The sequence below is a fragment of the Macaca fascicularis genome, chromosome 9 (assembly GCF_037993035.2).
Source record: "Macaca fascicularis isolate 582-1 chromosome 9, T2T-MFA8v1.1".
Classification (NCBI taxonomy): Eukaryota; Metazoa; Chordata; class Mammalia; order Primates; family Cercopithecidae; genus Macaca; species Macaca fascicularis.
This window is the reverse complement of record NC_088383.1, coordinates 122,690,663-122,715,421: the sequence shown is the minus strand read 5'-3', so window position 1 is coordinate 122,715,421 and position 24,759 is coordinate 122,690,663. Positions and strand designations below refer to the sequence as shown.

The 24,759-nt window shown below is 41.2% G+C and overlaps 1 protein-coding gene across 4 annotated transcripts in view; it reads left to right on the top strand.

The window, feature by feature from the left end:
- The first annotated feature begins 365 nt into the window (after positions 1–365).
- The window catches only part of NRAP (nebulin related anchoring protein), a 76,725-nt gene continuing 52,331 nt past the window's right edge, over positions 366–24,759 (top strand). The window contains exons 1-13 of one of the 4 annotated variants that reach the window (XM_005566467.4): positions 366–596; positions 960–1,054; positions 1,642–1,729; positions 6,801–6,905; positions 10,231–10,335; positions 11,318–11,422; positions 12,454–12,558; positions 13,823–13,930; positions 14,226–14,330; positions 17,988–18,092; positions 19,085–19,201; positions 22,285–22,389; positions 23,855–23,962. In XM_005566467.4, coding sequence (XP_005566524.3) covers positions 525–596; positions 960–1,054; positions 1,642–1,729; positions 6,801–6,905; positions 10,231–10,335; positions 11,318–11,422; positions 12,454–12,558; positions 13,823–13,930; positions 14,226–14,330; positions 17,988–18,092; positions 19,085–19,201; positions 22,285–22,389; positions 23,855–23,962 — 1,323 coding nt within the window. In that variant the 5' untranslated portion in view covers positions 366–524. Of the gene's footprint in view, positions 597–959; positions 1,055–1,641; positions 1,730–6,800; positions 6,906–10,230; positions 10,336–11,317; positions 11,423–12,453; positions 12,559–13,822; positions 13,931–14,225; positions 14,331–17,984; positions 18,093–19,084; positions 19,202–22,284; positions 22,390–23,854; positions 23,963–24,759 lie in introns of all 4 variants that reach the window. The other 3 variants (XM_005566466.4, XM_015456707.3, XM_015456705.3) reach the window with 3 other exon arrangements.

Here is a 24,759-nt window from a genome sequence, read left to right as displayed (position 1 = left end):
AATCAATCCTATTTTATTTTCTATATTTTTGGGAGCTGGCCTTTCTGCTTTAGTCATAGGATGCATAGAGCAAGCTTTTCTAATCTGATCGTTGGATGACGGTGTGGCATCTTCCTTTAGGTTCTTTTCTTGGGTCATGATCACAGCTAGTGCTAAACCACTCCATGCTGCCTGATCATACACCAGGATTTGGTTATCCACATAAACATGATGCTGTTGTGAGTTCATTTTTCTATTTAGAGAAGCATGTCAGCTAGAAATACTTCCACCTTATTTCCCAGACGCATGCGTGCTGAGTGAGTGGCCAAAATAGCCCCTTGAGTAAGTGGCAGCTTTAAAAACCATCCAACTGCTGACTTCAAACTAGAAGGTCAGCAAAGGAAAGTAGAAGTTGGACTCTGAACGATCGAGGCGCCCACAGGAATTTTAGAGACGTCGGATTTTGAAGGCTTGAACTAGACTGGGGGTTCTCCTTGCATTTCTTGCCTGTTGCCTATCTTTGTCTTCTCCCTTCCGGCTTCGAGATGAATGTGCAGGCTTGCTCTAGGTGTGGGTATGGGGTTTATCCTGCTGAGAAGATCAGCTGTATAGATCAGGTCAGTAGACGTTTCTTGGCTTTTGTGAATAATAACAAACACAGGAAATTGACCTTCTCACATATGGGCATAGGTAAATATGGAAATTTAATTTTCAGTTAAATTTTTTTGAACCACAAGAAAAAGTTGTATTTTCCCACCTTTATTTAGTTCTACCCATTTCTATTTCTTCTATGTTGTCTCGAAAAGAAAAAGTTATCCATTTATTTAACTGTGAGTGTTGTTATAGCTGAGTGCGTGGTTTTTAATTTTTTTAAATCACCATTTTATCCTCGAAGTTCATTTTTGTACCCTAAAATATAGAAGTACCTTGAGTCTGGGGGAGAAAAGGTAATTGCTAAATCTTCTCTGTATGATTTCTAGATATGGCATAAAGCCTGTTTTCACTGTGAAGTTTGCAAGATGATGCTGTCTGTTAATAACTTTGTGAGTCACCAGAAAAAGCCGTACTGTCACGCGTAAGTGTTTGATGCCCTCACCACCACCTCTTGAGTTTTATTTGTTTTTCAACAAGGAGCCAACTAAATGTTCAAATCGCATACCCCGGGGTTAAATCCAAGAAATATCTTCCCCAAAGTGTTCACTTGTATCCTGTCATTAAAGAGACCTAAGGTGGGATTTTATGCAATGGACACAAAATTTCAAATTTCTTCCAAGTAAAAGATCAAATATATCCACTATAACCTCATGTCAAATGATTAAATATTGTGCAGAAAAATATAATGGCCATAAATATGCATCTAGAGCTTTGAAGTATTTTCTTTTAAATAATTTCAGAATCCTTTTTTACTTTCTTTAGGAAGTTTTCAAGTGATCATTTCCAGTTAAATTTAGGCTTTCAGTTGTATATGTTGATTTTATTTGATTTGCTTTTTTTTTCTGGAAGATGCATTGCCTGGAAAATCATGAACTTAATTTTTAAGTTTTATATTTATTGATTTTTTAAAAAAATAACTATTATTATTTAAAAATAATCTTAAGAATAGTCCCTCAATCATTTGGATAAAGTACATTTCTAATTTTGATTTTTACCTATTTGTTGTAGCCATAACCCTAAGAACAACACTTTCACCAGTGTCTATCACACTCCATTAAATCTAAATGTGAGGACATTCCCAGAAGCCATCAGTGGGGTAAGTTATTTAATTTTCAGTGGGACGGAGGGTATGGAGAATGGTTGGTTACTAGGTAGAAACATACAATTAGATAGAAGGAATATGTTCTAGCCAGGCACAGTGGCTCACACCTGTAATCCCAAGACTTTGGGAGGCCAAAGCAGGCAAGTGGTTTGAGCTTAGGAGTTAGAGATTGGCCTGGGCAACATAGTGAGACCCTGTCTTTATTTCTTAGAAAATTAAATAAATAAAAGAAGGAATATGTTGTGATGTCCTATGGCAGAGTAGGGTGACCACAATTAACAACAAAGTATCATATAATTCAAAATAGCTGGAATAGAAATAATACTTGAGGCGAAACACCCTAAATACCCTGACTTGATCATTATACATTCTAATACGTAACAAAATATTACATGTACTCCACAAATATGTGCAAATATTATATATCCATTAACAATGCTTAGGCACGTGTAAAGTTTTTAAGTGTCTCTGTCTGCATGTGAAGCTGCCCATTTCCTCCACATACACATGTAAAGTGCATTTGAGTAACAAATGTGACTCTTTGTTCTCCCACAATTTTAGGGGCCAATATACAGGATAATGTAGATAGAATAATTGAGGTCCTTGATTTCAGTATAATCTTTGTGTCTTGACCAGCTCAAGGCTGTTTCATAAAATGATGACAGTTCGTAGAGTAGGCTCTGCACACACTAGATGCTTACTACATAAAACAATGCTTACATAGTTGGAACATATTACAAGGATCTTGACTTTTCCCTGTGATATTCTGGCACGTAAAATCAAAACCTTTAGTTTCACACGCAAGTCTCTCTGAATTCAGTCATTACTTAGGATTATTGACAGCCTGTTTTCCCCTTGGGGTGGGAATAGGTCAAAGATGTTTTCCTTTGGAAAGGAAGTTTAGTTTAGGAGGTGTGGAGTTGAGATGGGGAGGTAAACATGGAGGCCACACTGCCAAATCCAACCTCTTGAAAATCTAATAGTGGAGTTTTGTCAAATAACCAGCTATCGGCGTAACTCTTGCACCTATTAAAATGATGAATCATTGAGCTTCTATAACCCATGCCCACACGAAGTTGCTCTGTGGGATGAAGTTTTAGTGGCTTTCTAAAATTAGAAAATTACCCATGAGGTGAAAGGTTCTCTAGTAATCCCTCTTTACCCAAGATTCCCTTCCTAATGTTGCTCCACCTCATACTGACTCCCTTCCTTGCCCAACTGTCCTCCTCCCAAGAAACTGTATATGAGATAGAGGTAGTGGTCTTGCTGTGTGGCTCTGTACACATGCTGCCAAGATACCTTATTTTCACTAAATGCTTAGAACTAATTGTGAGTTTATTATTTCTTTTATTTAACAAGCTTATATAGCATTTACTGTGGAAGCACTTAATTCATTTAACATACATTGCAACCCAATGAAGTTGATACTACTATTATCCCATTTTACGATGAGGAAACGGAGGCTCAAATTGTTGCTCAGATATCATTGCTTCCTAGGGATTCACAAGTCTTAAGAATTCACAAGCAATCCTAGGTTACTGAGAAGCCTAATTCTTTTAGGACTTTGTTTTCATCTCTTGGTGTCTGAGGGCAGCTACATGAAATTATAGTAAATATTGAATATAGCTCTTACTTAAACAGAGTGCTAAACACTCTGATAAGTTATTTATATTATCTCATGTGTTCTTGACAAGAGCCTTCTGTAATATTATCGTGTTATAGTTGAGGAAACTGAGGCTCAGAGAGGTTAAATAACCTGCCTAGTTTACCCAGCTGGTTGGGCACAAATCCAGATCTGTTTAACTTTAGAATATTTGTTAGTGGCTCACTTTCATATATACCCAGAGGGTGGCAAACTCTCCAGAAGACAAAAGCACTTGTTCATGTTTTCAAATATCCAGATGTTTCTGCAGTTGTGTAGCGAGGATTTGACAAATAAAGTATGAGGAGATGTACTTTACATCAGAATACTGTTTGCATTTATTACACTGTCTACAGAAAGATCCATAATGTCTGTATTTTCCCTCTAACTGAGCCACAGCGGGCATGTCTCCACCTTATAATCACACAACAGGTTGCACACTATTTTCCTTTTTTTGAAGTGGGAGTGGACTCACTTTATTTTAACTGTGTATGACAGGCCCAACATAGAGCAAGGCTAGGATTGTTGCTGGTTTTATTTCCAGCCACAGACAGTGATGTGAGCTTCCCAGGAGGCCTGCGTGTGTGTATTTGTTTGTGTCTATGTGACAGTGTATATGTGTGTATATATATGTGTGTGTGCATCTGGGGAGTGTGTATATGTGTGTATGTAGGTATGAATGTGTGTGCGCACACATCTATATGTGTGTATGTGATGTGTGTGCATGTGTATGTGATGTGTGTGCATGTGTATGTGTGTGCACATGTTCATGTGTATTGTATGCATGTATTTGGTGTGTATGTATATATGTGTATGTATGTATATGTGTATGCATGTGGGATATGTATAGGTGTATGTGGTATGTATATATGTGTATATAGTGAGTGTATATATGTGCATATGGTGTTTATGTATGTATGTATGTATATATGTGTGTATGGTGTTTATGTACGTATGTATGTATATATGTGTATATGGGGTGTGTGTGTGTATATGTGTGTGTTGTCTACTGAGATCACTTTCTCCTTCTTGCCCACCAGGGACAAAGTAAAATGGACAGCCATGTCCCTTACAGGGCTCAGCTCTTACAACTGCCCGAGGGTGTGCTATGAATTACCTTTCACCTCCTTGTGATCTCTGAGAGACTTTGACAATTGAATAAAAAACAAATTCATTGTGCAAGTGCTAAAATCAAAAAAGGAAAGAGAGTTTTCAGTGATGGTGATGAAGGAGAAAAGCAAAGATTTTAAGCTGGCATTCAGAGCTGATTTGCAGTGTTTTGTTCCTAAATGTCACCCTTTGGAAAATAAATATTTGCAAAGATAGAATTTCCTCTTTGGTAGGTGTGAATGGAATTTTTAGAAAAATAAAACATCTAGGCTTTTTTTCTATTCAGAGGATGAAATTTAGCCCTTCATGCTTCCTTACCCCACTGGTCAGATTTATGGCATTTTTTCCTCTATTTCCTCGATGTAATCATGAACCTCAAGAAAGGTCCCTGGAGGAGGCAAACCCTCCCCAGTGGTAGATTTGCACTGGGGAAGGAGGACAGCAAATATAACTTTCTAGAAGTGGACAGAATATCTATTTTGGCCATGTGTTTCTGATTACTAAAGTACACTGTTCTCAAGGAGGGCAGTTTCCCCCAACCCCTACCTGGGGGACATTTGTTACTGTCTGGGGACATATTGATTGTCGCGACTGGTGTTGGTGGGGTATTATTGCATCTGGTGGGTAGAGACCTAGGATGCTGCTAAACATCTTGCCATGCTTGAGGCAGTCCTCCACAACAAATAATTAACTGGCCCAAAATATTGGTAGTGTTATTTGTAGGTAAACAAACAAACAAACAAAAAAAGCCCACTTTAAGTTTATGTAACGTTCATTTGTTTCTTAAAAATACAAGGAAAAAGCATGTAAAGATCTCTCAATGTATATATTTAAAATATACACATCAAGTAGCATTAAGCAGTAGGAACCGTGGAGAGTCAATGTCAGAAGATGCCCTCGATAGGGAACAAGAATTCTTTGGGTTTAAACTTTTCTCTGAGCTTGTTTTCTCATTATGTTTAAAATTAAGAATTTAAACTTCAGCTTGTAAAAATTGCAGATTTCTTTCTTTCTTTCTTTTTTTTTTTTTTCCAGGATCTCATTTTTTTTGCCCAGGCTGTAGTGTAGTGGCATGATGTCGGCTCACTGCAACCTCCGCCTCCTGGGTTCAAGTGATTCTCATATCTCAGCCTCCTGAGTAGTTGGGACTACAGGCGTGCAGCACCATGCTCAGCTAATTTTTTCTATTTTTAGTAGGGATGGGGTTTCACTGTGTTGGCTAAGCAGGTCTCGAACTCCTGGCCTCAAGTGATCTGCCTGCCTCGGCCTCACAAAGTGCTGGGATTACAGGCGTGAGGTACTGCGCCTGGCCAAAATTGCAGATTTCTTGGCCCCGCCTCCTACCTAATAAATTTTGATATCTTAGTTTGGACCTAAGACCTTCTGATTTTTTTTCTTTTATAGTTAGTTCTTTTTACATTTAAGAAATCTTTGTCTATCTCAAGGTTATGAAGATGTTACTGAGAGGTCAGTTTCCCCCAATTAATCTATACATTCAAGGCAATCCCATTCAAAATCCTGGTGTTTTTCTGTGGAAATGGACAGACTGATTCTGAAACGAATATAAAAACACAAAGCTTCAAAAATAGCCAAGAAACCAAAGAACAAAATTGAAGGACTCACCAGATTTCAAGACTTACTCTATGAAAGCAGACTTACTCTATTAACTCAGCATAGAATTGGCACAAGAAGAGAGAAATAGACCAGTGGACTCCAATACAAGGTCCAGAAATAGGGCTGCATGTATATGGTCACTTGAATTACGAGAAAGGCATCACTGCAATTTACCATAGCAAGAATGATTTTTCAATAAACAGTACTGTAGTAATTGGGTATTTATACAGAAAAAAAATGAACCTTGACAGTTATCTATACGTAAAAATTAACTCAAGGTTTATTACAAATCAGGGTGTTAAAGGTAAAATTGTGAGACACACAAAATTGCGGAGCCAGCATTTTAACAAGCTCCCTGGGTGATGATTACACGACTAAAATTAAGAACCACTACTCTAATGCCCAGTGTTTTCTCAGGTTACTCTAATTTGTATTGTGTGGTAGGTTTATAAAGACTTTGTCTCGGTCACTTTAATTGCACTGCTCCAAAGAGCTTTGCACACAGCAGGTGTTCTATATGTGCCACCTGGTTGGTGGTGCGGATGAAACCACAGGGAGACTGACAGCGCAGTGTGCCTTGTAGCTCAGTGCTTTGCAGTTGAGACTGAGCAAAATCCCCCAATTTTAGCTAGGAATTGTTTGTCTATTTTTTTTCTCTTTTCTGATGGAAACATCACTGACGACATCTTCCTTGTGCAGATCCATGACCAAGAAGACGGTGAACAGTTTAAATCAGTTTTTCACTGGGACATGAAATCCAAGGATAAGGAAGGTGCACCTAACAGGCAGCCCCTGGCAAATGAGGTGAGAGAAAAGTGGTAAGTGGGTTTGGAAAAAGAAAGAATGACATACTATGTCAATTGAATGTATTATTATTATTACTTCTAGAGAAAATCAAGTAGGTTTCCTTTCATCCGGTTTGTCATTCCTACTGTCTATGGAAGACCTCAATCAGCGTGTCCTAACATCACCTGAACTCTATCTGCCCCAGACCAGGTTCACTGTCTTCCCCTTCCAGCCACTATATTTCTATCACCCAGGTTTGAAACGAAGACTACCCTTTCTTTCTCCAACACTTACTCAGCTCCACCCCTTTCTCTCCACTCTCCCAGTTCTGATCACGTCATTTCCTGCCTGGACCTTTACGAGGCTTCCCAAGATGGCTTCTTTCCCTCGTCTGGGCTGTCTTCTCTGCAGCTTCTCTCCACCCTTCCCGGGTATCCCTGACTTACTCTTCCCACCTCCCCTGTCTGTTGACAGACTCATCATTTCAGAATTCCTTAGCCATTTATTTTATTTACACACATAATATATGCATAAGAATTTGCATTATTCTCACTGTAAAAAAAAAAAAAGATCCAAACAGTACAAAGGTAACCCTTTATCCACCACCTCCAATTCTAGTTTTCTCTGTAGAAGTACCCACTTTCATCAACCTTGTGGGTAGCATCCTTCCAGACTTTTCTCTCTTGATTTGCAAATAAAACTATCTATATCTGTCTTTCTAGAGTTTACTTTTGGACATGTTTACTACCATTTATTGAAGGATCTTGAATGAGTTATTTAACCGTTCTTTACTTCAACTTTCTCATCTGTAAGGTGAACTTCAAACACTTCCTAACATAATGATATTGTGATGATCAAAAGATCTTGGAACAGTGGTAGGCACAATAAATATCAGCTAGTATTATTTGTTATTGAAAATTATATACGTATATATGTTATATAAACCAAAAGTATCTGAGACAGGTCTCAATCCATGTAGAAAGTTTATTTTGCCAAGGTTAAGGATACGCCCACGACACAGCCTCAGGAGGTCCTGACAGCCTGTGCCAGAGGTGGTCAGAGTACAGCTTGCTTTTATACATTTTAGGGAGACATGAGACATCAATCAGTACATGTGAGGTGTACATTGGTTCCATCTGGAAAGGCAGGGTAACTCGAAGTGGGGGCTTTCAGGTTGTAGGTAGATTTGAAGTTTTCTGATTGGCAGTTGGTTGAAAGAGTTATTAACTAAAAACCTGAAATCAATAGAAAGAAATGTCTGGATTACAATAAGGGATTGTGGAGACCAAAGTTTTATCATGCAGATGAAGCCTCCAAGTAGCAGGTTTCAGAGAGAATAGATTGTAAATATTTCTTATCAGACTTAAAGTCTGTGTTGGTGTTAATACTGGTCCGTAGGCTTTTCCTGAATTCCAAAAGGGAGGTGGGTATAATGAGACATGTTTGACCTCCCCCTTCCCATCGTGGCTTAAACCAGTTTTGCAGGTTAACTTTGGAATGTCCTTGGCTGAGAGGAGGGGTCTGTTCTGATGGGTAGGGGGCTTAGCATTTTATTTTTTGTTTACAGTATATTAAATGTATACTTTTTTCATGAAACAATATACATTGTTGTGAAGTAGTTTTCACTCAACAAATATCTTGGAAATATTTCTATATCAGCATCCTTTTAAGCCATCGTGAATGGGTGGATCATAGGTGCACCATTAAAAATGGATGTACAAGGCCGGGTGCTATGGCTCACGCCTGTAATCCCAGAACTTTGGGAGGCCGAGGTGGGTGGATCACCTGAGGTCAGGAGTTCGAGACCAGCCTGGCCAACATGGCAAAACCTCGTCTCTACTAAAAATACAAAAATTAGCCAGACATGGTGGTATGTGCCTGTAATCCCAGCTACTCAGGAGGCTGTGGCAGGAGAATTGCTTGAACCTGGGAGGCAGAGGTTGCAGTAAGCTGAGATAGTGCCACTACACTCTGTCCTGGGTGACAGAGCAAGCCTCTGTCTCAACAACAACAACAAAAGAATGGATGTACAATACTATACTATCCTATTGATAGACAGGATTACAGGATTATTCAAAAAAAATTTTTCTATTGCAAAGTTGCAATGAACACTCTTGTTCAAGACCTCTTTTGTACACAAATGAGTTTTTTTCTAGACTAGCTAATGAAAAAACAAAGTTGCTAGATCAAAGGGTATGTCCCTTTTAAATTTTAATTGGGGCTCAAATTGCATTCTAAAATAGCTGTACATTTTATATTCCCAAAGGCAGTTTGTGAGAATGCCTGTTTCCCCACATTCTAACCAGCACTTGGTATTGTCAGATAAGTGTTTGGACAATCTGCGCCTTGTTTCAATTTAGATGTCCCTGATTGCTAGTCAGGTTGAGTGTAATTTCACATATGAATAATCTGTCTTTCCAGATCTCCAAAGGCTGGCTCTACCCAACCTGTCCAACTTGCCCCCCTCCAGCCCACCTGGCTCCCCATCTCTTTCCCTCGGGTCCAGTCAAACCCAGCTCCTTATGGTCCTAAGTACTGAGCCCATCACTGCCTTCATGCTTTTATTCATGGCAGCCCACATTCCTGGAATTTATTCAACAAATAATTATTGAGTCTATGAGTTGCTACATACTGTTCCAAGCTTTTGGGATGCATTAGTGAACCAAACACAAAAATCCCTGCCCTCATGGAACTGACCTTCTAGAGTGGATGCCATTTTTTCTCCCTTGGCCTCTGCTAATTGCCCTCAGCCCTGGAGGTACAGCTCAAATTCTATCTTCCTGCTCCAAATGGGACCCATCTCTTACAGACTGCTTTTTAAAGATTCTTATTGTACTTATCACTCAGACAATACACTTAAACCATAACTGTTTTCTAATTGCTATTTGTTTCATGTTAGTTTTATCTCCCAAGTTGGTAGGTCATGAGTATCTTAAAAGAGAAACTTTGCCTTTCCTTTTTTTTTTCTTTTCTTTCCATTGTCAGTTGTCAAGTAACAGGTAGTAGGTTTTTGACATTTGTCTGAAAAATGTTGATTAATCTCAGATTACCTGATCGCAGTGATTTCCCCTCCTCCTCACCCAATCCTGATGCAATGGTGTGCAAGAAAATGCTGTTATATTCCAAATTTTCCTGTGACATAGTGGTTTTCAGAAAGTTCAATTATTTAGAAACTTAGGTCATTTTCTAGCCTGAAAATAAATGAACATTTCAGTTAGCTAAGACCCAGGATTTACCAATAGGAGTTTATAATGTTTAAGAATATCTTCTTTTGACAATGTATGTAAGTGTTACTGGGAGTCTGGGACATGTGTTTATATCCCTTCGTGTGCTTCCTTTGTAGAGAGCCTATTGGACTGGATATAGGGAAGGGAATGCTTGGTGCCCAGGAGCTCTGCCAGACCCCGAAATTGTAAGGATGGTTGAGGCTCGAAAGTCTCTTGGTGAGGTAAGCACCCTAGAAATTGCTTTAGGAATTGGTTTAGCAATTACTTAGCAATTAGTTTGACTGTTCCTTGACTTTTACAATTGTGGTAGACAGAATGATGCTATCATCCCCAAAGACACCCATGTCCTAATCTCTGGAACCAGGAGGGTCAGAGTCAGAGGAAAGGTGATGCAGTGACAGAAGCAGAGGCCAAAGCCATGTAGGGCAGGAACTAGAAATGTGGGGGCCTCTAGAAGCTGGAAAAGGCAGAGAAATAGATTATCCTCTAGAACCTCCAGAAGGAATCATCCCTGATGGCCCATTTTAAAGTACTGACCTCCAGAATCGTAAGAGATCTTAGCAGGCTTTCACATAGGGAAGACAATTTTAGCCTGAATTGTGGAAATCCTCAACCATTTGCACAGGTTACACTCTAGGTAACTAGATCCCTCCTAGTTACCTCTAGGTACACTTACCCTTTGAAGAATCTACTTTGGAAAACACTGTTAGTCCTCATGACTTTTCCTTTAGAAAATGGAAAGAAAACGCTAGAAACACAAATGCTAAGGTGTTAAGTCTTATTAGGAAAACTAATCATCAGAGATATTCAGAAAGTCAGAAGGGAAAAATCAGAGACATTTTACTTCCAATACTGTAGGACTCTTGCTAGCAGACGAGTTACAGGAAAGTCACCCACATATTAATTAATGGCTGTGTTACCTACAGGCCTTAGAGTCAAAGGGCAGCCCTTGAGTTGTGCTAGGTCCCCATATTTTGATATGAACATTGAAGAGGAGCCCCTTTGACATGGGAAATATGAGTTCTTCAGTGCTGATGGTTTTATTCAAATTGCCAATTATAAGCCATATTTAAATTTATTACAGGTGATTGAAATATTTCCGAAGCACTTTATAAATCTAGTTTCATTGGTTTTATTGCAGTTTTCTTAGCTGTCATTCAATATCATCTCAGTTCTCATGCTGACATTGGTTCTGACCAACAGGAATATACAGAAGACTATGAGCAGCCCAGGGGCAAGGGGAGCTTTCCAGCCATGATCACACCTGCTTATCAAAGGGCCAAGAAAGCCAACCAGTTGGCCAGCCAAGTAAGTGTCTGGGTGCTTTTTCACCATTGATTATGCTAATTTTTGTCATTAAAGAACCCCCATGGTTTAGGGAAAAAACAATAAAAGAGTGCTTTGGGGAGGTAGGTACCACAGGTGTCATATTACAGAGAAAACTGTGTTCTTGCCTCTTCCCTGTCAACTATTCTCTGTGCGGTGATTGGACCATATCTATAAAATACAGAGAAGACTGTGTAGTTCACCCAAAGCCTGGACCACATGATTTCTTGAGTTTGCTTTAGCATTGAAGACATTTTTTATTTTTATATTTTTTATTTTTATTTTTTGTGAGAAGGCGTCTTGCTCTGTCGCCAGCTGGAGTGCAGTGGCACAATCTCGGCTCACTGCAATCTCCGCCTCCTGGGTTCAAGTGATTCTCCTGCCTCAGTCTCCTGAGTAGGTGGACTACAGGTGCCCACCACCACACCCAGCTAATTTTTGTATTTTTAGTAGCAATGGGGTTTCACCATGTTGGCCAGGGCAACAATGGTGACCTTGTGATCTACCTGCCTCAGCCTCCCAAAGTGCTGGGATTACAGGCGTGAGCCACCGCGCCCAGCCGAAGACACTAATTTTTAACTGGGTGTCAGGTCCACCGGAAGAGTAGCAAAGTTTATTTGTTAAAAGCTCAGATTTTGGAGCCAGAATGCTGAAATTTGAATCCTGGCTCTATCCCTTAGTGCTAAGTGACCATAGACAAATTACTTAATTTCTCTCTTCCTTGGCTTCTCATTTGTAAAGTGAGAAAAACATTGGTCCTGCCAAATGTGATTGTTATGGAGATTAAGCAAGTTAATATTTGTTGGAGTGTGGCAATCCCTGGCACACTCCTGGACTTAGCACATTGGCATAGATACTTTTTGAGGAGGAGCCCATGAAACAAGCCACAGAAGACTTGCCACAGGTTTGCGTTGAGTGTAGCCTGATGGTGCAGCTTTAGGAGAGCCACAGGGAGAGGTCATTGCAGAGGCTGTGAGGTGGGTGCACCCTTGACTCTACTGTCTTCTCATCAGGTGGAATATAAGAGAGGGCATGATGAACGCATCTCCAGGTTCTCCACGGTGGCGGATACTCCTGAGCTGCTACGGAGCAAGGCTGTGGCACAGCTTCAAAGTGATGTAAGAAAGGAGGGAGGCCAGTCCATCACTGATGGGCATTTGGGTTGATTCCTCGTCTTTGCTCTTGTGAATAGTGCTGCAGTGAACATACACGTGCATGTATCTTTATAATAGAATGATAAAAAGGAACAAGATCATGTCCTTTGCAAGGACATGGATGGAGCTGGGGGCCATGATCCTCAGCAGACCAATACAAGAACAGAAAACCAAACACCCCATGTTCTCACTTATAAGTGGGAGCTGAGCAATGAGAACACATGGACACAGGGAGGGGAACAACACACACTAGGTCCCATGGTGGGGAGCTGACGGGAGGGAGAGCATCAGGATAAATAGCTAATGCATGCCGGGCTTAATACCTAGGTGATGAGCTGATAGGTACAGCAAACCACCATGGCACACATTTACCTATGTAACAAACCTGCACATCCTGCACATATATTCTGGAACTTAAATTAAATTTAGAAAAGAGAAAGAGAAATGAGGGAGGCCAAGATGCAGTGGTTTGCACGTAAGATCCCTCTTTCTTTCCTTGCTTGGAGGTGGAGGAAGGGAGAATGTAGCAGACATTCTAGTCCTGCATGGGTACACAAGAAGAAATTCCTGAGGTCAAGGATGGTTGGGTTTGATAAGTCAGTTAGCAGAGACCTCGCAAAAACACTTCTTTAAAGAGAAAACTTTAGATTGGATTAACACCAAATTGGATGTATCTGAGTAATCTGAGAGAAATCTCTCTTGCCACTACAAATCAGAGAACATAATTTCTAAACAACTTTTACCACTTGCATTTACATAACCCAGATGTTCCATAGCATAATAAAATCAAGAACTTAGTGTTGTTCTGAATGGGATATTGAAGCAGAAATCCAGCTTCTGCTTAATACGTGGTTTCCTCTTGCCTTAGCCTCGATCTGGGGTTGAGAAGACTTTTGTATCTCCCAAACATGGCTGACAACTCCTTGAGGGCTGAAGACTTATTCCTCTGCCCAGGCCCAGTGCCTGGCCTGCACCAGGTGCTTAGCAAGCACGTGTTGAATTCCACATTGGGTGTCTCCATGTGCCAGGCATGGTGCTGGGTACTGGGAATAAGAAGGTGAATAAGATGCACATGGCCCATCAAACAGTAAGCCATTATATGCCATATGAGCTATGACAGGAGATGGGCAGGATGTCATGGAACCCTTAGCAGAGCATCTCACTAAGATCATCTGATAAACAGTGGGATTGGGGCATGTGATTCACATTTTTTTTTTCCCCATTTCAGGTGAGATACACAGAGGACTATGAAGAACAAAGAGGGAAAGGCAGTTTCCCTGCGATGATCACACCCGCCTATCAGATAGCCAAAAGAGCCAATGAGCTGGCAAGTGATGTAAGTTTCCTTGACAATGTGGTCATGTTAGGGAGAAAAAGGAATGTGAACCTGGGTCTGGGGAGTCCAACCTCCTGTCGACTTTTGCATTTACCCTGAAGCCAGAGAGTAGTTTTCTTTCACAGTTTTAAGTCAATTTTACCATGACAATGACCTGGCACTTTTATGTCTGAGACATACCTACTCCCTAGATCCAAGCAGAAAAAGAATATTCCATTAAGACATTCACTTTTACTCTTTTGGCTCCTGTGTATGGGAGTCAAATTCACCGAGTTTGTCCTTTGCCTTCAAACAGGTGAGGTACCATCAACAATATCAAAAAGAAATGAGGGGAATGGCTGGTCCAGCCGTTGGAGCTGAGGGCATGTTGACAAGGGAATGTGCAGACCAATATGGCCAGGTATGTGATAAAATGATCTCCTGCCCTGCTCTTTTCCATGTTTGGCCCCTTCTAGGTTGTGATATAGCTATGACCATTTAATCAGGGGTGGGGCTGTCGTTTAATTTACCTTATTTATGAAAGGTAGATTTTCCAAGATGGAAAGTAGTGGACAAACAGTTGTACAGGGCTCAACTTGACCCACTTAGGAAAACAGATTGAGGCACTTTTTTTTAAATAAACAAATGACTTATACCAATATGGTGGCTTGGCCAAGAAGAAAGCATTCTTATCTGTCCATTGAAGAACAGTCCCAAGGACTAAGATCAGCTAAGCTTAGCTGGTCTCTATCATAAGCAACATAGAGATCAAAATGCATCTTGAAAAATATTGAGCATTTCACTGAGTAATGGGGCTCATTTTCTTAGAAAGTGAATTTGTTATCTAGATTGGTAGATAAATCAGTATGCCAGAGAATGCAAACCCTTTTTCCAATTTCACTTCTCAGATGAACTCCTTGACAGGGAGTAAAAAAAAAAGATTAAGAAGATAATCACAAGCTAATTATTCTTTGCACATCCCTCTGTCTTTTCTGATACTAGCCAGGTGTTGTAGGGTAGAAAGGAAGCATTATTGTTCACAGTTGCAAGTAAAGAACATTGGAAGAACATGAGTGTGTATTGGAAGAATACATTCTATGGGTTCAAGTGATTTTTTTTCATAATTGGACAGTTGTTTGAATTATTTGGCAGTAAGTACACTCTCTACAACATATATGATTTAGAAGACCACAATGAATTTGTTTCTGTTCTTTAGAAAAACACATTGCCGTAGTTAGGCATATGCTCATATGAGTCTCAGGATGTGTTTGAAGGTTGGTTGGGACTCCTTTGAAAATGTCTGCCAGAGCAGAAATGCTTGGTTTTGAATTTAAAAGGCCATTTAATCAAATTCTCTAAGTTAATTAAATGGTCTTTTTTTTTGTTTGTTTGTTTGTTTTTTTTTTTGAGACGGAGTCTCGCTCTGTCGCCCAGGCTGGAGTGCACTGGCCGGATCTCAGCTCACTGCAAGCTCCGCCTCCCGGGTTCACGCCATTCTCCTGCCTCAGCCTCCCGAGTAGCTGGGACTACAGGCGCCCGCCACCTCGCCCGGCTAGTTTTTTGTATTTTTTTTAGTAGAGACGGGGTTTCACCGTGTTAGCCAGGATGGTCTCGATCTCCTGACCTCGTGATCCGCCCGTCTCGGCCTCCCAAAGTGCTGGGATTACAGGCTTGAGCCACTGCGCCCGGCCTAAATGGTCTTTTAGTGCTTTAAACCAGTGAAAAATGTTTTTACTCGTTTCGTATTTTAAATATATTGTTTGGAAAGCTCAGGACAACTTTTAAAAATCAGCTTTTAAAAAAATATCTGGCTTCTATATTTGGTAAAAAATATTTTGTCCTGTATTTGGCCAATCCTATCTACCAGTAGCTATAAGACACATGTATCATTTCATATGTGTACCTAGACATGACTGTAGGTACAGATGGAATGTAACTTTTTAGTATCATAGCTGGTTCTTGATTAGTAGGACGCTTTGATTGAAGTTTTCAGTACTGAAAATAACAAATGCAATAATCAAAATGGGTGTTGTTTGATAGCACTGTCAGCAGCTGTTGAGAGGACTCAGTCTAGTATGGCATTTCACTGTTGTGATTTAGCATGACTCGCCAGGGCATGAGGAGGAGGGAGCAAGAGAGAAGCCAGCAGGCAGATAACTATAAATATCTGTAGTGCCTTAAATGCCAACCAATTCATTCTTCTTTTTAACAAGTAACTAGACTTGTTAAAAGGATTATACCATGTAATCAACAGGATTAGGTGTCTTGAAAAAAGATTAACACTTACAACATACATATATACATATACATATATATACACTTAAACATACATATATACATATACATATACACACACACACACACAGACAGAGCGAGAAACTGGAGTAAAGTTACAAACACAGAACTATAGAGCAGAATGGGCAAAGCCATAGAGCATATTACCAAAGAATTTGAGAACCTTTAAAAAAAAAGTATTACTTATTATATTTGGCCAGAATATTCTGGCAGCCAGGAAAAAGGAGAACTCAGGCTAAATGGTTTTCATTGTTGGATAACGGGGAGCCTGGATTTTCTAATCTGACCCAACTATTTTATTTTAGAAAATGTGTGTGCCACAGTCCAAGCCCTGGTGCTGGAGCTGGGCAGGCCCCTGGCCTGGAGGAGGCCACAGAGAGATGGAGTCATGAGCCTAAGGGGGGCACCATATGGGCTGTTCCAGATTTGTGCGAAAAGTACAGTGAAAACACAGAGGACTCTGCCTGGGGCAGGTCCAGGGGTGAGGGAGGACTAAGGGACTTCTACGAGGAGGAGGTTGTCTCTAAGCTGGGTCTTAAAGTACCTCTGGCTGCCAGGGAGGGGTTATCTGTCATGTGATGACAGTGTCATGAAAGAGAAGGTTTTCCTTTCTGGGAGTGGATGGTTGGTGTGGGGAAGAAAAAAGAAAGGATTAAGACAAAGATTGTAATCCTTAGTCTGAAATATACAGTTAGTCCCATTTCAGATAATCTTATGGTAATTCGAAGTTTTTCCTCCCAAATTACAAAAATTATATAATACTCCTTTTCTGGTTACATGATACATACTACTGGGGAAGGCAGTACCACTGGAGGAGACAGTACCACCGGGGGAGACAGTACCACTGGGGGAGACAGTACCACTGGGGGAGACAGTACCACCCACTGTGGGGGACAGTACCACTTGGGGAGACAGTACCACTGGAGGAGACAGTACCACTGGGGGAGACGGTACCACCAGGGGAGACAGTAGCACCAGGGGAGGCAGTACCACCGGGGGAGACAGTACCACCGGGGGAGACAGTACCACTGGAGGAGACAGTACCACTGGGGGATACAGTACCACTGGGGGAGACGGTACCACCAGGGGAGGCAGTAGCACGGGGGAGGCAGTACCACCGGGGGAGACAGTACCGCCGGGGGAGACAGTACTGCTGGGGAATGCAGTACCGCCGAGGGAGACAGTACCACCGGGGGAGACAGTACCACCCGGGGAGACAGTACCACTGGGGGAGACAGTACCGCCGGGGGATGCAGTACCACAGTACCACCAGGGGAGACAGTACCACCGGGGGAGACAGTACCACCGGGGGAGACAGTACCGCCGGGGGATGCAGTACCACTGAGGGAGACAGTACCACCGGGGGAGACAGTACCACCGGCGGAGGTCTCTACATAGATCTGCCACTGGGCATGAGTAAGGTAGTGTTTGAGACCTGCTGGAAGACAAAGGACTTCCCTGGTTGTCAGTTAAAAAATGAATATTCCATAACATGTAGGCCTGGGAGAGTGGTAGAGTGTCTGATTTATCCAGTGGAAATAATGATGATCATCATTATATCAGTTGCCATTATTTAGTGCTGACTGTGTGCTGGGTACCAGTAAGTGGGCCTGACTCCAGGGTCTGCCATCTTAAAAGGAATGTTTAAACCATCACATGGACATCACTGGAACCCAAGGTGGATGAACCTCTGTGATAATAGGCTCTGTGAGTGGCCATTGCTGAACTCCGCACATCTGGGGAGGAAAGCATTACTCACTGAAGTTTTTGACCCACCCAGCAGGGTTACCTGGAGGAGTACGAGGAGCACAGGGGAAAGGGCAGCTTCCCAGCTATGATCACTCCAGCATATCAGAATGCCAAGAAAGCCCACGAACTCGCTAGTGACGTAAGTACCATGTAGCTGTGACCGCAGAGCCACAAAGGCAGAGAAGTGAGACTTTGAAGGCTGTGCTTACTGAAACCTCCACACAGATACATTTATTACAGCTGAGCCAAAGTAGAATGTTAGCCCTCAACTCCCATCCAAATTTATGAAGATTGCTTTGGCCCCATTTGTCTGCTTCCAAGGAGATGCACATGGACAAACGGTATAGCTCGCTTGAGACCATTTAAAGCAAGTACAGAGGCTGGCCAGCCAGAGTGGGGTGTTAGGAGAGTTTTGCCAAATGGCCCAATTAGAAATTGAGTAATTTAGGGGAAGAATTGATTAAAATAAGTCATATGATTATCAAATTGGGTGTAACCCGGTGATGAAATGATTTTTATTGGCAGAATGTTAGCCTGCTGGCAGTCCTTGAAAGGCAGGCTATAATTAAACTTGGAAAAGTGACATGCTCACTGCAGATCTTAACATGCTAACTGTAACTTGGTCTCATCAGAACCTAGCATTCATTTCACACCCCTTACCATTTTCTTTTTCTTTCCTTTTCCTTCACTCTCTTTCCTTTCCTTTACCAAAGAACTATTCACCTATTACCCATTGACCCATAACAGCACCATCTTTCCCTGAGGAAGGAAGTTAAAAGACATTACTCTGCCCCTCGTTAGCAGGGAAATGATGTTTAAATCAAGGGCAGAAAGGGTTTGGACTGACAACTTTTCTTATGATTATTTTAAGACTTTATTTATTTTTTCTATGCAGAATTAGAGTATAAAGTGTAAAAAGTGTGAAAAGGGCCAGGAAAATTTTAATAACAAAAAAGGACAAAGTAGTTTATAGATTTAATGAAGAGAAAAGGCCACGTGAATATTTTTTTTTCCTTCAGAAAATTGTATTAAGTAAATGTTGACATTAAGTCCAGGATAACTTTGGAGTAATTCCTCTCCCAGAGCATGGAAACATCAACTCCAGCCCCGTTTTGTGTGTTTTTATTTCAGATAAAATATAGGCAGGACTTCAATAAGATGAAAGGTGCCGCACATTATCACTCGCTTCCAGCTCAAGACAACTTGGTTCTCAAACGGGCTCAGAGCGTAAACAAACTCGTAAGTGAGGTGAGTGTGGGGGAAGAGCCACACGCATGAGCATCACCTTTTTTATCTCCTACAGTCAGTGAATGAAGTGACCCTATAATAAAAAGCTCTGGCTAAAAGTGTGACACCGGCCAGGTGTGGTAACTAATGCCTGTAATCCCAGCACTTTGGGAGGCAGAGGCAGGCAGATCACCTGAGGTCGGGAGTTCGAGATCAGCCTGACCAACATGGAGAAACCCCGTCTCTACTATAAATACAAAATTAGCTCAAATTAGCTGGGTGTGGTGGTGCATGACTGTAATCCCAGCTACTAAGGAGGTTGAGGCAGGAGAATTGCTTGAACTTGGGAGGCGGAGGTCGCAGTGAGCTGAGATCGTGCCATTACACTCCAGCCTGGGCAGCAAAAGTGAAACTCCATTTCAAAAAAAAATGATGACACCACCTATTCTGCCCGTTGGTTACCGGTTTCCAAGAACAGATATGTGGTAAAATGCAATTTATAAGAGAGCCTAGAATCAAACCAATTACATCTTTCTCTGATGGGTCAGAAGTTACTGCCTAGATCCTCGCAGGGCTGTCAATATTCAAAAGTGCCAGGCAACGGGCTTCTAGTTGCCAGAAAGAATACTGGAGGATCCATCTTTTAAAACAAATCAAACATCTGAAAGAGTGTTTCAAACGTCAAACCCCTCTCATTCTCTTATTATTGAAGTCTGAGTTCCGAGAAGCTGTGTGTTCCGTGTGAATTTCCCTTACCTTACACGCTACGCTGGCTGCCAGAGGGATGTGTTTGGTTTGGCTTGCCCACAGTTTAAGACGTTTTTATTGTGAGGACTGTTTGGCAAGGAAATATCCCCTCTAGATCCTCATATCTTTCTCACGCCCTAGTGTGTCCTTCATGGCATTTTCCCTCATTTGCATTTCTTATCTGGACTCTTGAAGGCATTTGACTTGGCAGCCTCTGGCGACGGGAACAATTATGGCGATTCAAAGCACTCACGTGACAAGTTATCTGCAACTCACAAACAGATATGCAAATATCCAAAAATACTTTCCGTCTCTAACCTCTAAAAGCCAGTCCTTTACCCTAACCTGTTAGCTAACCCGTGGTCCTCTAACTTGGGGCTGCTCCGAGTCACCAGGAGTGATATTTTCCTAAGCCTCATCAGAAGCCTCAGATACTTTGAAGTGATAGATGGCTGCTGAGGCTTTGGAATCTGCATTTTAAACAAATGTTCCAGATGATTCTCGTGCTCTAGACCAGAGGTCATCACACTACAGCCTCAGTGACAAATCCAGCCCACAGCCTGCTTTTTTAAATAAAGTTTTATTGGAACACAGTCACATGACATTTGTTTCTGATTATCTGTGACTGCTTTGGAGCTACAAGGACAGAGTTGAGTATAACAATTGACAAAGAATATGTGGCCTGCCAAACCTAAAATATTTACTGTCTGGTCATCTATAGAAAAAGTTTGCTGGCCTTTTGCTGTCACTCACAGAACACTAGATCTAGATAGGACCTCTTCCACTATTAGGCTCTCACTTTGTCATACGCCTGGAAAAGTAAAGTGTCTGATTCTGGGTGGTAGAGACAGAACTGGATCCATACCACTGGGAGTGCACTTCTACCACCCAGGAATAACACCGTTAACATTTTGGCCTTTTTTTTTTTTTTTGAGAGGGAGTTTCACTCTTGTTGCCCAGGCTGGAGTGCAATGGCGCGATCTCGGCTCACCGCAACCTCCGCCTCCCACGTCAAGCGATTCTTCTTCCTCAGTCTCTAGAGTAGCTGGAATTACAGGTGCCCACCACCATGCCCAGCTAACTTATTGTATATTTAGTAGAGACAGGGTTTCACCATGCTGGCCAGGCTGGTCTTGACCTCCCATTTTGGTATTTTTCTTTTCTTTTTTTTTTTTTTTGAGACGGAGTCTCGCTCTGTCGCCCAGGCTGGAGTGCAGTGGCCTGATCTCAGCTCACTGCAAGCTCTGCCTCCCGGGTTCCCGCCATTCTCCTGCCTCAGCCTCCCGAGTAGCTGGGACTACAGGCGCCCACCATCTCACCCGGCTAATTTTTGTATTTTTTAGTAGAGACGGGGTTTCACCGGTTTAGCCAGGATGGTCTCTATCTCCTGACCTCGTGATCCGCCCATCTCGGCCTCCCAAAGTGCTGGGATTACAGGCGTGAGCCACCGCGCCCGGCCCATTTTGGTATTTTTCTATATGAATATACTGTAATTGAACAGATGAATATAAAAATGTATTTATGGTATTAGAATTAGACATACCCCCACCATATAGTTTTGTAAGATATGATAACAAACTGAGGGGTATTTCCTTTGGTAAAGAAGTTGCAAGGGAACCTTCCATTTCTTTACGTCCTTATGTTTAGTCAGTAAGACAAACCAGCCATCTAAGCAGGTAGTTGGCCTTCACTGCCTCATGCTAATTACCTGAGGTGACTTGGAGTCTATTTTATTAATGTAGCCTCACATCCTACATCCAGGCACCCAGGAGAGCTCAAATAGCCAACTGATTTTAAATTACAAGACGCTCTGCATCTGAGTGGTCTCATTTATTATACTCCTTGTAAAGTAACTTTCCTGGTTGAATTGCACTGAAGTATACCTATAAAGATGTGCATACATCATAAATGTATAGTGGGAAGGATTTCCTTAAGTGGGACACATCTGTGTGACTAGCAATCAGATCAAGAAACAGAACATGACCAGACATCCTCCTAAGACATTTCCATTATAGGAAGTATGATTTATCCCCCTAATACACTTCCCCTCAAGAGTAACTACCTACCTGAGTTGTAAAACCAGTTTTGCCATTTTCTGAGTTATGAAATCTTATAGTATTTGTTCTTGAAAGCGACTATATACTTTTAATGTTCTGAATGAAACCAATTATTTACTATTTATTATGATTTGTTTTTATCAAGGGAACTATGTCCTGCTAACTTAGCATATTCTATGCTTGATATGTTAAAATCTTGGGTTGAAAGTTTTCTAAAAATATCCTAGTCAAGTCCTGGGACATTTTCAAGAGTGACTTTGGATTTGGTTCTATTGTGTGTCTGGTGTTTTGATTTCCAAGGTGGAGTATAAGAAGGATCTGGAAAGTAGTAGAGGTCACAGTATCAACTACTGTGAAACACCTCAATTCAGGAACGTGAGCAAGATCTCAAAATTCACCAGTGATGTGAGTTGTTAACACTAAGCTTTTGTTTGGGCACTTTTGGTGAGCCTAGTTTTTAGGTCTCCCAAGAGGGACAGTCTATGGGAATGGATCTATGTGTCTTGGAGAAGCATGGCCTTTTAGGCGTAAATGCCTGGGTTTTGGTTAAGATTGCCTGCTGGGATTGGTCCTCATAGTGTTCAATTCTGTCACATCCCTGATCTTGACCCTGAGTGTTCTGGGCAGGACCTGTCCTCTCCGTTCCCTTGCTTCCTTGTGTGCAGCCCAGTGCCTGGGTCCTAGTGATGAATGCTGGTGAGGGAGCCTGGCTGAGCATGTGATATCCCCTCTCAGTGTGACTTTGTGCCTCTGAGTTAACATCACCTCATTTCACCCTCAGAGTCACCTGGAGAGCCAGACGTTATTTCCCTGTCTTACAGATGAGCAGATATGTACTAGAGGGGCATTCGCAAATTTGGAGATTCTCAGAGCAGGTCTGAAGATGTATCTTCACGGACATCAAAGACCTGTACTAGATAGTATGTTTTACTTTTGCTTAGTTGCACATAATAGTAGAATTTAAAATTGCAAGGGACTGTGTAAGGCGCAGTGAGGAATTTATTTTGCATAAATGTAGTGGTTTAAGAGCCAACATACCTGATTTCACGGTTATTAATAGCAAAGTGGCCAATTTTGGGCAGTTGTTTAAGCTCCCTGAGCCACTCTGCCCAACTCTAAAATGGGGATGATAATAGTTCCTTCTCCCTCATAGAGTACTTGTAAAGATTAACTCAGATAAGTAGAATCGTGTCTGATATATAGTCATAAGTAGTGTTCTGTTTAAATATTCGTAGTACCTAGAAATGCAATGGCCTCCCAGGTTAGGTGATTTTAATACCCCAAATTTCCTATTTATGACCTCTCGTCATCCTGTTTTGGTCTTCTTTTTATTTGATAAGTGGCATTTGGCACATGGCACATAACATTATTATTTCACATGGTCACACTAGTGACCAATTTTTACATCACAGAATTTGGCAAAGCTCAGGTTTTGTCCTTCATATATTTAGAAATGGAGGTAATGGCATGCAGTGATTTGTACCAGCCTCAGCATGGGGCTTTGCATGTGACGCCCACATAGTCAGCGCCTGCCACCGTCTCATGGTAAATTTTCACATTGGAAAAATCTGGTAAATTTAAAGCTAAAAATGTAAAAATGAACACAGAAAGTCAAGTCCGTTTTGTGCTGTCTATGCTCATCAGATCCCATGTTTCCTTGTCTTCCTGTCTTACTCCAACTTCTTGTGGGTTGAAATTTACGTCATTAAAAAAAAAGTTTGCCTTATTTTTTATTCTGTGATACACTGACTATTTAAATGGCTTATATTTAATCATTTATGCTTTGGATTTAACGCATTAAGATGAGTAGTTTATCTTCAACTACTTGCGAAGGGAATGCTTTGGTTGAAAACTTTGTGTTTCTATGTAGAATAAATATAAAGAAAACTACCAGAACCACATGAGAGGCCGCTATGAAGGAGTTGGTATGGACAGACGCACTCTGCATGCTATGAAAGTTGGCAGCCTGGCAAGCAACGTGAGTCCTTTTATGCAAGGGCCTGTAGAGATGGAGTGGGGCGGGGCATGAAGAATTCAGCCAATTCTTTTACAATTTCCCTTTTAAAAAAATCTATCTTCTATTTTAAAGACTATGTGAAGACTGACCCAAAACAGCTTCTAAATGTTAGCGGATACAACCAAGGCTAGGTAAAATTCCTGAAAATTTTCAAAGGCTACAAAGTATTTATCTTAGATTTCTCTAATTTGAAGAGTACTTCAATCTATTATAATGAATCCAGTGTGGTTAACACTTTCAATTTCTGAGAGAGAAAGAGAAATGAATAATTTTGATTCTTATTCCAAATTCCCCAGGGTTCCAAAGCTTTTGTGATTTATTTGGAGTTGGTTGGTTGGTAAGCTGGTTTGTTCCTTCATTCATTTTTTTGATCGTTGTATTCATTGAAAACCTGCTGTGGCCTGGCACTGGTCAAGGTAGTGGGATAACAGGGTAGATCAGGTCCTGTTTTCCCCTGTAGCATATAATCTGTTAATCTCTCTTTGGCTTTGTCAATCCAGTTTATAGGTTTACAAATGCTAGGTTGTAAATCTTGGAGGTAAAAGACACTTAAAGGAAACTGATTTCATTATTGAAACATACGAATGTTGGATTTTCTCTGCTTAAGAATGTCAATTTGATCTTTAGAAAAAAAAATTAAATACTCTAAAGACTCTTGACCTTTCCATCTATTTTCTCAGGATTAGCCAAGGAGCTCTTCCATTGTCTATCCATGTGCACATGCCTCTTTTCATATAAGTACCGCGCGCTAACCGATT